Source organism: Aulostomus chinensis, chromosome 7 (genome assembly GCF_037954235.1).
Source record: "Aulostomus chinensis isolate RoL2024-O1b breed Wild chromosome 7, RoL_Achi_v1.0, whole genome shotgun sequence".
NCBI lineage: Eukaryota > Metazoa > Chordata > Actinopteri > Syngnathiformes > Aulostomidae > Aulostomus > Aulostomus chinensis.
The window spans coordinates 19,322,802-19,334,132 of NC_141326.1; the positions used below are offsets into that span (position 1 = coordinate 19,322,802).

The 11,331-nt window shown below is 41.5% G+C and overlaps 1 protein-coding gene across 1 annotated transcript; it reads left to right on the forward strand.

Annotated features, from left to right (window-relative positions):
* The first annotated feature begins 2,007 nt into the window (after nt 1-2,007).
* On the forward strand, nt 2,008-10,677 carry znf592 (zinc finger protein 592). The gene is made up of 9 exons (XM_086208986.1): nt 2,008-2,295; nt 2,778-5,017; nt 5,707-5,885; nt 5,974-6,147; nt 6,235-6,394; nt 6,526-6,780; nt 8,170-8,282; nt 8,398-8,539; nt 8,622-10,677. Exons 2-9 carry the CDS (start codon nt 2,798-2,800, stop codon nt 9,090-9,092), a joined length of 3,714 nt encoding a protein of 1,237 aa, XP_086065112.1. The 5' UTR covers nt 2,008-2,295; nt 2,778-2,797; the 3' UTR covers nt 9,093-10,677.
* Nucleotides 10,678-11,331: the final 654 nt, after the last annotated feature.

The following is an 11,331-nucleotide window of genomic DNA, read 5'->3' on the forward strand; positions in this document are numbered from 1 at the left end:
TTGCATCAATATTATGGAATTATAAGTAGCAAAGAGAGGTGTGGCAGAACCTGCAATAAATAAAACCATTTTATGTGGTTAATTTGGAAAGAATTCCTTCACGAGTATAAAGAAAACTACTTTACGTGAATGCAACGCTCATGTTTTAATATCTTCATGGGGCCTTCAGTGGGGCAAAGTCAGCACTGTCAAACAGTTTGGTATTTATCTGCGATTCAGTCTTTCACCTGTTCAACTTTAAATTTGTTTTGTGGACTAAGTACATTGACTTGTTGATTAGAATATCTTCTAAATCAGTAATAATGTTAAATTGGCTGATTACTTCCCAGTGAATGATTCATGACTTTGTTTAATATTTGCCCTTGGTTTGTCTCGCTGCTGTTAAAACGTGGTCTCGTCACACGTTCAACAGTGTCTGATTCATAAGACGGACTCATGGTCCATAAGACTCAATGGGAGTTCAGCGTGTCTGACCAAAGACGGTCATTTTTATTCAACAGTTGAAGATATTTATTTTCGTGAATATTTCACATGAGCTTGTACATCAATTAACGGAGGTTTATGACCTATTTTGTAGTGTCATTAAATGCAGTGGTTCATGAAACACCACATAAGCTTTTGCACACCATCAACTCATTTCCCATCAGATGAATTGGACAATCTAAATATGGGAGTCATATAACTGAGAAGTGAAAGGGTGACTTTGGTGCATACTTTCATGTTTGAACATCAGGCAGCAATGAAGAGGCTTCTGCACCCGACATGCACGTCAGAGTGTATGACGACAGCGAGGTGAAGCCTGATAAAATTTGGATTTTGCATAAAAGAGCAAATTTATGTGTGAAATCTGGTGAAAATATCACTTCCTGCCCTCTCCACAGATTACACACACCCTACATATACAGTATGTTGCTGTACACAATGCAAAGACGATCAAATGATTTTTTTAACGTCTTGCTTACTTCCTGTCACTACTAGGTGTGCTGTGTGTGTGCTGTGTGTGTGTGTGTGTGTGTGTGTGTGTGTGTGTGTGTGTGTGTGTGTGTGTGTGTGTGTGTGACATAAATTCAGCTCACAGATATCCTCAGACTTGGACTCTCATTAAATGTGAGAAATTTGGAAAAGATGGGTTAATACAGTTTTGAGTGAGAGACAGATCATCACAAAACATCATTTAACAAGAACTCCCATTCTTTACAATTACAGATTCCAAAGTGACAGTCTGACTACTGGGACAGTTGGTTGAGAATGATACCCTCATTTTTGTCTTAAAGGCAACCAAAAGTAGCCCTTCAGCCCAAATCATTAGCTGTGTACAAATGTAACAGGTTGGTCATTGTTGGTCATTCAAAAGAAAGCTAAATATCAAATATCTACCATCTCAAATGTATACTCCAAACAAAAGAAAATATGTTACTGATAACATGATTGACAGAAAAGCCAGAGACACAACAACAGTGGAACAAACTTAAATAACTCAAATAACTTTAAATAAATCAAGTTAACTACTGTTAGCAGGCTCAATTGATATAATACCTGCATACTTGGTTTTGTTCAGTAGTTTATTATTGTCCATCCATCCATTATCTATTCTGCTTATAGGTAAAGGGCTGGGGGAGCCTATCCCAGCTGATATGGACAAGAGGCAGGGTTCACCCTGGACAGGTCCAGTCTGTGGCAGAGTAGTTTATTATTTTGTTATGGAAAATAAAGACAGGCCCCTCCCTGGCCTTTTCCCAGGCCTCCGTGTCACTGAGGCCGCCTCTGGATGTTTCCCCCCTCCAATCTAAATAATCTTAACCCCGCATTATTATGTCACTGATATATTCCCAGATACTGAAGAGCTTTGCGTCAGCATTCCAGACACAGCAATGCCATGATGGAACACGTTTGATAAACGCACTGATGCATATAAAATGAAAATATATATGAAACAAACACATTCATAGCACATGACGCAACCTAACTTTTGACTTTAAATATCTGCAATTAATAACTACTTACTTACTTACTTACCACTGTCAATTTAGCAAACAAATAGTGTGACAACAAATGAGACAGTGAATTATTCTATCCGAAGTGTAAAGGAAAAAGCAATGGCGCCGCCTCTCGTCTGTCAGACACAACTCAGGGTTCAAGCACTGGTGGAAGGAAAAGAAGACGAAGTTAACGTTAGCTAGCAGCAGCCTGTAACCTAGCCATGAAACCCTGCAGCCGCTAGCAAACTAACGATAAATCTAACAGACAACTTGCTAGATAGTTGATTGGAGCTGTTAAACATAATTGGGGCAAATGGTAAGCCAGCCTGTGACTCAGCCCGTGATAACTTGGACAGCTTTGCTAACGCTATGATTTATACGCTTGCACTTAGCTACACTACATGGCTAACATGTTTGCTTGGCTCTGTTGTGTTGCTACGCGGCTACGTTAGCTATTAGCTAGTTAGCTAAGCTAACGTCAACACAACTCGTGCAATTAAAATGTGCATTTGAAAGATTAGGTAGTCGGTAACACATAAACATGTGTTAATGTGCATCTTATATGTTAGTAAATGCATGCTTTGTTACAAAATAGCCCCATAGCTAATATTAATACGGTTTATCCTGTTAGCTAGAGCTAACGTTAGCATAAAAAATATTTCCAAGCTGTTTACACTTTCTCACTGCTTTGCCAAACAATTTATTAACGTAACAGTCTCTTAAGTTCCACCTGCGGTGCCTAACGTTTAAATAAGGTATTAATTAATAATGCTAACCGTGTGTAATACGTTTCTGCAGGTTTATGAGATTGTGCAGCCATGGGTGACATGAAAACCCCAGATTTTGATGATCTTCTGGCTGCCTTTGACATCCCAGATGCGACAGGTTTGGATGCTAAAGAACCCATCCAAGAGGGCCACGAAGAGGCAGAGAGTCAGCTGAAACATACGGGAATTTGTGTGGATGACAGCTTATTGAGTAATCAAGCTGTCACTTCAGGAGATGTTCCTGCTGTAAGTGTTATTGTGAAAAACACTAGTCGCCAGGAGTCACTGGAAAGTTTTGCTGATGGGTTTCACTCAGGACCAGCATTGCCAAATGGATTTAATGCACAAGGGACTTCCACTGACTCTGAGACAAATAACACTGGCTTTACCAAATCACTGGTTTCTGCTTTTAATGGGGACAATTCAAGAGAGTTTCTTGGAAAGGCACCTTTTCAGCACAAACCTGATGCAACACCAATATTTTCCCAGTCCCTTTCTCATTTGAGTCCCATCTCCAGCCCAGAGTCTGAAGACATTCACTCAAGGAGAGATGAAATGTATCCAAAACAAGCAAGACCATGTTTCCCGGAAGCATCAGTATTGATGGAACCTTCGATCCCTGAAAATCCAAAAAAACTGGACCTCTGCATCTTTGATGAATGTTCAAAGGACTCTGGTACCCCTAAGAGCACTCAGAAGAGTAGAGTAGAAAGTACCAGAAGTGAGGAATCATCTGACATCAGTCATAAAACATCTAGGGTACACATTACTCCCCCACTTCTCAGCAGTAACCAGGACCTTCTTGAAAACAACTGCAGTTCAGGAGCCACTAGGGATGGTCCCAACTCATACCCACATGTCCTATCGCAAACATCTAAATTGTCATCTTGTCTCGAGGCTCTGGTGGCTTTGAATGCAAGAAAAGATCCCAGTGAGCCGACTAATCCCAGAGATTCATCAGCCATCCAGAATGACTGCATGAAATACAGCCCCAAGGTGCCTATATCCCCACGAAGTCCCAGAAGTCCGCTTGAAGCTGTGAAACGATTTATGAAGCCGTCTGATAGCCCTGTAAGCATCTGCAGTGAGAGTAGTGGTAAAGCGTCCCCTGCTGTCATATCTGGATCACCCCCTGCCATACCAAGGGTCAGAATTAAGACCATCAAAACCACATCTGGGCAGATCAAGCGCACTGTCACCAGTGTGCTACCTGATTCAGAAACGGACGACATTCATTCGGCCTACGAATCCTCTCCAGCTCAGAGTATGATGAGTGAGGACTCTTTCTGTAATATGTCTCCTCATCAGTCTCAGAGTGTTGAGAGCAGTGCTGGATTGCAGCCTAAAGGAACACCAGTTAACACATCTTCACCCAAAGTCTTGCATAACAAATCAGAGGAAAACTCTAAGAGGTCAGGCTTAATGGAATCTGCAGCGATCTTCTATAATTCAACTGGTCCTCCTGTTAAAAGATCAACTATACATCAGGGACAGAAACCAAAGAGAATATCATCCACAACAGGTCATGCAACCAGCACAAACTTTCTTCCCAAAGCAATGCACCTAGCTAGTCTGAACCTTGTCCCTCACAGTGTTGCTGCCTCAGTGGCTGCACGGTCCACCTCGCATCAACAGAGCCAGCATGCACTCTCCTCAACTGTGTACAGCACTGTCCCATTGGTGCATCAGGTGAAAACAGCCAACTCTTACCCACGGACATCCATTCCCAACACAGCAGCAGGAACCTTAAACAGACTATTAAACAATGCTAACCCTGTGCCTACATACGTGCCAAACCTGAACCCCCCTCCAGAGAGCAATATCAGCCTTCCACCACGTGGCTACTGCTGCCTGGAGTGTGGGGACTCATTTGGGGTTGAGAGGAGCCTGGCTTATCATTACAGCAGGAGGAGTGTTCACATTGAAGTCGGATGCACACACTGCGCAAAAACAATGGTGTTCTTTAACAAATGTGCGCTGTTGGCACATGCACGGGAGCACAAGAACAGTGGCACAGTAATGCAGTGCACGCAGCTCCATATGAAACCCATAGCAGAGGAACACATGTTTGTACCTTTGAGTACTGAACCAGTCAAAGTGGACCCCTATACCTCTCCATCACGCTCACTTAAGAACCAACCCGTCATGCCTCTGTATCCAGACAACGTCATCCGCCACCGACTGCGTTGCCTGGAGTGTAACAAGCAGTTATCTGACTACAAAGCTCTTGCAGGCCATTACCAGTGTGTGTCAGAGGATATCAAAGGACTGGTGAGTAGATGTCAGAAACTTGTGTGACTGGGAAAAAGAGAATTGTATTTTACTTGTTAGTTTCGCCAGACCAAGCATCTCAAAATTGTAGAAGTATGAAAATGTATTTTCACATTATTTGTTGGTTATTTTAATATTGTTATAAACATTTTATGACTTTATCATATATTTTCCCTAGGACTTGGATGTTAATGTTCTCCTTTACAAATATATATATGTGTGTGTGTGTGTGTCTGTGTGTGTGCGTGCCTTCACTGCGGCCTGTGTTTCACAAAACATGAACCTCAACTTGAAATATTTCAGGCCCTTTACAGGGTGTTCAAAGCCCAACCAGGGGCCCTGGACCAGTGGTTGAAAAACAATGTTTTACATAGTAAAAAATTTGAAATATAAAACTTACTACACTCAGCTTTATGAAAGATCAGGCTATGAACGCCACAAAAAGACCATAAGTAACAGCAGTTTGTGGAGCAAGTTTCAGCCTAGAATTTAGTCACATTTGGTTTTCTTTTGCAGCTGCAGGACAATTTTTCAGGGATTTCCTTGAATAAATTACCGAATGAGAATTCATGTCGAAAACAGGGGCCAAGGCTATGTGCTAGTTGTTGTTATGAAAAATATACATGTGTGATGTTCATGGTCCATATTAATCTTTTATTGTCTTCTCCTCTTTTGTTCCTTTCTAACAGATCTGTAAGATTTGTTCCATGCTGCTACCCAATAAGTGCAGCTTCAGAGCTCACCAGCGCATTCATGCACACAAGTCCCCTTATTGCTGTCCTGAGTGTGGCGCCCTGAGTCGCTCTGCAGACATCCAGAAGCATGTCAGGGAAAACTGTCTGCACTACGCACGGAAAGCTTGGTATAAGTAAGTGACCGGGCATGTGAAGCAGGTATTAAAAATATTAGTGGAGTATAGCCTAATATGACAATAACTTTGCGTCCTCTTTCTCCAGGTGTCTTCACTGTGAAATGGTCTTCAGGACCCTTCAAGGACAGAAGACTCATTTTGAAGAGAAACATTGCGAGGTCTTCTATAAATGCTCCGCCTGTCCCGTTGCCTTCAAGACTTCTGAAAGCTGCGAAGCTCATCTGAAAAGTAAACACACCTCAACCAAAATTACCCCCCAGTAAGTCAGCGCTTTGAAACCGGATTTTTAAAATTTGTGCATTTGTTCATTACAGTTCATTCTAACCACTTCTTATTTGTTTTGCAGGATAACCTTCAAGTGTTCATGTGGGACAGTTTTCAAGAAAAAGCTGTTGCTGTTTCAACATTTCCATCAGGACGCCAACAAGCGTGTCACATGTGTCTTCAAGTGTCCAGAATGCAACTCTGTCTTTTCACAAAAGCAACTATTAATGCAACACTTCAAGGTTAGCCCTAATTGTATTTCTAATCAACTGATCTCTTGTATTTTTATGAATAGAGTGACATTTAAATTTTAATTCCTGGAGAATCAAATCAAATACATAATTTTGTTTCTTTGGTACTTTGTGTTTTGTAGAGTGTGCACGGAGGAGACGGGAGACCAGAGGTAGAGAAGAGCAGTAAACAAAGCGACTGGCAGCAGGATGTTTATTCCGTCCAACAACAGAGGGGACATCAGAGCCCCGTCAAACGTTCAGAGAGCCCCAGAAAGAAGGTGGAGCAGGACAGCAGGCCTCGTGTGAAGCCCTCCGGCTGGACGTGTGGGGAGTGTCTCCAGTGGTTCCCTGAAAGAGATCTGTATGTGTCCCATGTCAAGAGCAACCATGGGAAGGTGAGGAATTCATGTACACACACTTGTCAATGTGTTATGTACACCAGGCATATGTTTGATGAACAATATTGTCGGCCCATTTTCTTATTGTTATCTCATTCTGCTAGACTGAAAACTTTGTCTCCTTCCTAATAAAACAAGAAATCTCGGTATTTCTGGAGGTATATAGTTATGATTTTGACTTTATTAATTCAACAACTGGTCGTACGATCCACATCAAACCCGGTGTGTTCGTTGCGGTTTTGTTGGTGCATTGTGTTACTTATGATCACACAAAGACCAAACCACTGCTGTCACTGGCCATTTATTACCGTCTGGAGAGTTAACAGTCAGTTTCATGGGAACCAGTCAAATGTGTTCTCATACTGAGGCTAAAATAATAAAATAAAAAGGTAAGTTAGCTAGCACACCACATGCTAATCACACTACGAACAAATAAGTGAAAACATCGGCACTCTCACGAAAGAATACGCTCGAGCGACAGGGAGCTAAGCATGACAAAGTATAATATGCAGATACGCAGATATGAAATTCATGACTGAACTGACAATATGTGACCTCACCAGGGAGATCAAAGCGTGAAAAGCCAATAGAACGAAATTGTAATTACCAAAATGAACAGTATGAGAGGTGGCAGGTGGAATCACACATTTCATAAATTAACTCCATTACATGTGCAGTGTTATCGATTGCAAGATTGGACATTAACCAACACCGAGTGGCCCACAGACCACATGTCTCTCGTGGGCACCATATTAGGAGCCTTTGCACAGGTTACGTTACAGTTCTACAAACACCTCGATTCTTTTTAATCCAGCACTACAATGATGGGACTGAATGATTCCTGTCCGTGTAGTCAGCTGGTTACACATTTTTGAATTCAGTGAATGGGAGCAGGAGTTTCCGCTCTTTTCGCATATGGACAAAGTCTGCAGTGTATAGCTACATAGTTGTATGCCTCCACGATGTTTAGCTGTCACCTTAAACTTGACCTTTGACCAACGTAAGGTTTTCTGGTCATGTCAGTGTCCCACTGGACGTTTCTGTTATATTTGAAAAAATTCCCTCAAGGCGTTCCAGAGAATACTACCTTCCTGTGAGGTGACGTGACGGTGACCTTTGACCGGCAAAATCTTTTTATTTCTTCTTTGAGTCCCAATTTGTGCCAAGTTTGATCAAATAGAGAGTGTTCAGTGGGAGACAATTACCCCATCCGGTGCTCTTCCTGGGCCACACAAAATGTACGTTTTGTGACCAAATATATGGGCTTGGTGATGCATGAAAATATGAGTACACTCTTGGATTAGTTTAAGCCCAAGTAAATCTAAGTGCAATACAAAAATGAGGTAGGAAACTATTCACTCTCATGTTGTCACTCTTTGTCTCCAGTCTTTGAAGAGGTTTCCCTGTCGACAGTGTGAGCAGTCCTTCCATTCTACAACCAGTTTAAGAAGACACATTCGTATTGACCATGGTAGAAAAAAGAAAATCTACACTTGTTGGTAAGGTGCAGGTGAAAATTAACTCATCACCGTAAACCAGTAAATCGTGAGATTCCTATTTTACGCATGTATTTCTGATTGTTTTGTTGTTGTTGTTTTTCACCCTATCTATTAGGTACTGCACAGATACAAAGATGATATTCACAACGAGTGTGATGTTGAAGAACCACATCAGTCTGATGCATGGCATCAAAAATCCTGACCTTGCACTGATGCCAAAAACATCAATCCTGGATTGCAGGAAGGGCTCGAGCAAGGTAGTGTTTCAAAATCACAAATAAAACAATTAAATTAAAAAATGTGAGAAGTCCTCATTTTAAGTCCTTCTTTTCATCACAGGGGCTTGTAGTACAAAGACCTGCTGTGGACACACAGGAGGAGGGGCGGGATCTCGCTGGTACTCTGGAAGCTCCTTCGGCAAAACGTCAGAAAACACAGTTTCGCTGCTCAAAATGCGGTTTCCTCACAGATGACAGTGCACAGTTCCAGCAACACATACCTCAGCATAAATCTGATGAAAACACTCCTCAGTGCCTTCACTGCGGCCTGTGTTTCACATCGCTGTTGTCCCTCAACAGACATCTTTTCATCGTCCACAAAGTCAAAGATCCGGAGGAGGAGGAGGAGGTGGGGGAGAAGAGTCATCAGCCCGTTAGATTAGCTGAGAAGGGCTCGGAACTAAATGAACCCAAGAACGCGCGGGCGGAAGAGCTAGCAAGTCTGCACCGTGACAAGACTGCCAACTGTAATTTAAGAGTGACTCCCTCCATGACACAAACAGCTGTGAGAGGCACGTCGACACACCTGTAAGCTGCTTTATGTTTCCTTGTGAAGCTAACGAAGGATGCTTGATGCTCTGAGGATATTTGAACGTATTCAGCCTTTTACTTTTTCAAAAATGTCATTATATTCAGAGGCAGTGCAGCACATCTAATCCTTCAAAAAAAAGGATTCTGTATTTTCGTACACAAGAGGAAAAATTATTTTTTATTGCATGTTGGATAATATATTCATTTTGGCTTTCAAACTGGAACTCATAACCGCTGAGATCTTTTTCTTTTTTTTTCACTGTCTTAGTTTAATTTTTCCTCCTGTGTTTGTTGTGTTCAACAAATATTCCATCCACCATGGCAGGAGACGACTGAACGTCTGATTTCGTTTCATTTTTTCATCTGTCGGCAACAATGAAGTGGTGTTTTTTTCACCTCTGTATAATCATCAGCAAATTAAGCGCTTCAGTGGTATTTAATGTTACACACGGTCACCTGAATGGGATTCAGGTGACTGTTTTTATGACACAACAGTGCCAAAGCTATCTTCATTTTTTGTTTTTGTTTTTACCATTTATTACAAAACATGTAGTTCAATATTCATTTAACAGCTGTACTTCTATCTGTGTTTAACAGTTCATTTAAACTCTATTCTACGATCAAACATGCTTGGGACTCTACTGAAGTCAGGCTACAGTACACGCAAGAACAAAGCTTTTCATTATAGAACCTTTATGAAATGCCTTCACGCTAGATTTTTATTGTTTGAGCTGTGGGTGCATGTGGTGTCCCAGATCTGTCCTATTTTTGTGGGGTTTTTTTGTTTTTGTTTTTTTCCATAAGCAACAGTTCAGGAGAAATGGAGGGTCATTGAATGTTTGGTTCAGCAGTATTGAAAATACCTCAAACGGCCAGAAATGTATTTGTTTTTCAGGCAAGTGAACGGTCAATGTTATGTCAAATCAGGGTAAATGGTCTTGGGGATCTGGTGTGAAGGTGACGGCGTCCTGGGAGAAGATATTTTATAAATGCCGTGTCAGCATGATGACGCTACTGATAGGATGAAAGGGAGACGATAGCGGACGCCTGCACTTGTTTTGTATTGACAGTACCTACCTCCGGGGTAAACGGCTGTGATTGTTCTAGAGAGGCTTTGAGGAGTTGCACATAATCTCAGTGCAATGTAAAATTAGTTTAGAAAATGTGTATTATCCCACATTATTAAATTTTATAAATTATTTTGGGAACGACGTCAAGGCTGTAAAGTCATATTGACTTAGCTGGCAAGTGATCTTTTCTAAGTGCTACACGAGCTCTTTATTTTTTTTTCTTTTTCTTTTTGTAAACCCTAAAACGCCACACTGCAGCTGTGAGTCTGTAGAGGCGGAAATGCATGACTTGTACTTTTGTAGTGCTTGTTGAAAGACATTTGTACTTTTGATACTGTGTACAGTGAGGACTCGCATTGGAAGGTAACCTATGTACATACAGTAGCCGGTGAACTCTAGTTTCACAGCATTTCTTAAGCCATTACATCTATTCAGCATGCACTGGCCCATGTGCCTTGCTGTTATGTTTACTTAAAGTACTTAACAAATAAAATGGTGCATTTAAATTTAATTCTCTCCGGTCTTTTTGTCCTAACTGACCTGCGTGTCCGTTTTTTGTATTGAAGTCACGTACGTCACTGTCGTCACATCAAGTCAGAGAAGCACAATTTGCATCAAATAAGGAACCAATCACAGAAGAGTGACTTCATGTCATCAGAATATTAAGCCTGTCCTCACTCAGTGTAAGTACCTCTACCCAAGGTAGCAGAACAGCAGAGCTATTTGAAGTAACTGGATGAATTTACAACTGAAGGTATTTTAGAATGAAAGGCAGCTTGCAAGAGGTTTGCAGAGCAGGGTTCCTGTTTGCTGTGGTTATTTCATGCATCACCATGACATCTTCAGTGGCTCTTGACTTAAATGTGCTGAGAAATAAAATTTCAAAGGTTAAGGCGAATCCAAGAGGAAGGCTGTGGGCAACAGGTAAGAAACGTGACTTCATTTATTTAAAACGTGTTCAATTTTGGATTGTTTTCTTTGAGGTTGTATTTGTTGTCTTATAGGGCATTTTATGGGCAAGAGAAGCGCTGTCGAGCCCACCTTTGAAGATGTAATTGTTCCAAATGGAGCTGGGAGTCGCATGCACAGAGTTGGAGACCTGCAGACACTGCTGGTTCAGATGCTGAAAATGACCCTGCGAGCTCCCCGGAAACAGGCACCGGACACGTC

What these genes read in the sequence shown, in the direction of transcription:
- znf592 (XM_086208986.1), top strand. Translation starts at nt 2,798, where the DNA reads ATGGGTGACATGAAAACCCCAGATTTTGATGATCTTCTGGCTGCCTTT. An exon ending in AAGAAAATCTACACTTGTTG is followed by an intron (nt 8,283 to 8,397) that starts GTAAGGTGCAGG and finishes CCTATCTATTAG; the next exon opens with GTACTGCACAGATACAAAGA. An exon ending in GCAGGAAGGGCTCGAGCAAG is followed by an intron (nt 8,540 to 8,621) that starts GTAGTGTTTCAA and finishes TTTTCATCACAG; the next exon opens with GGGCTTGTAGTACAAAGACC.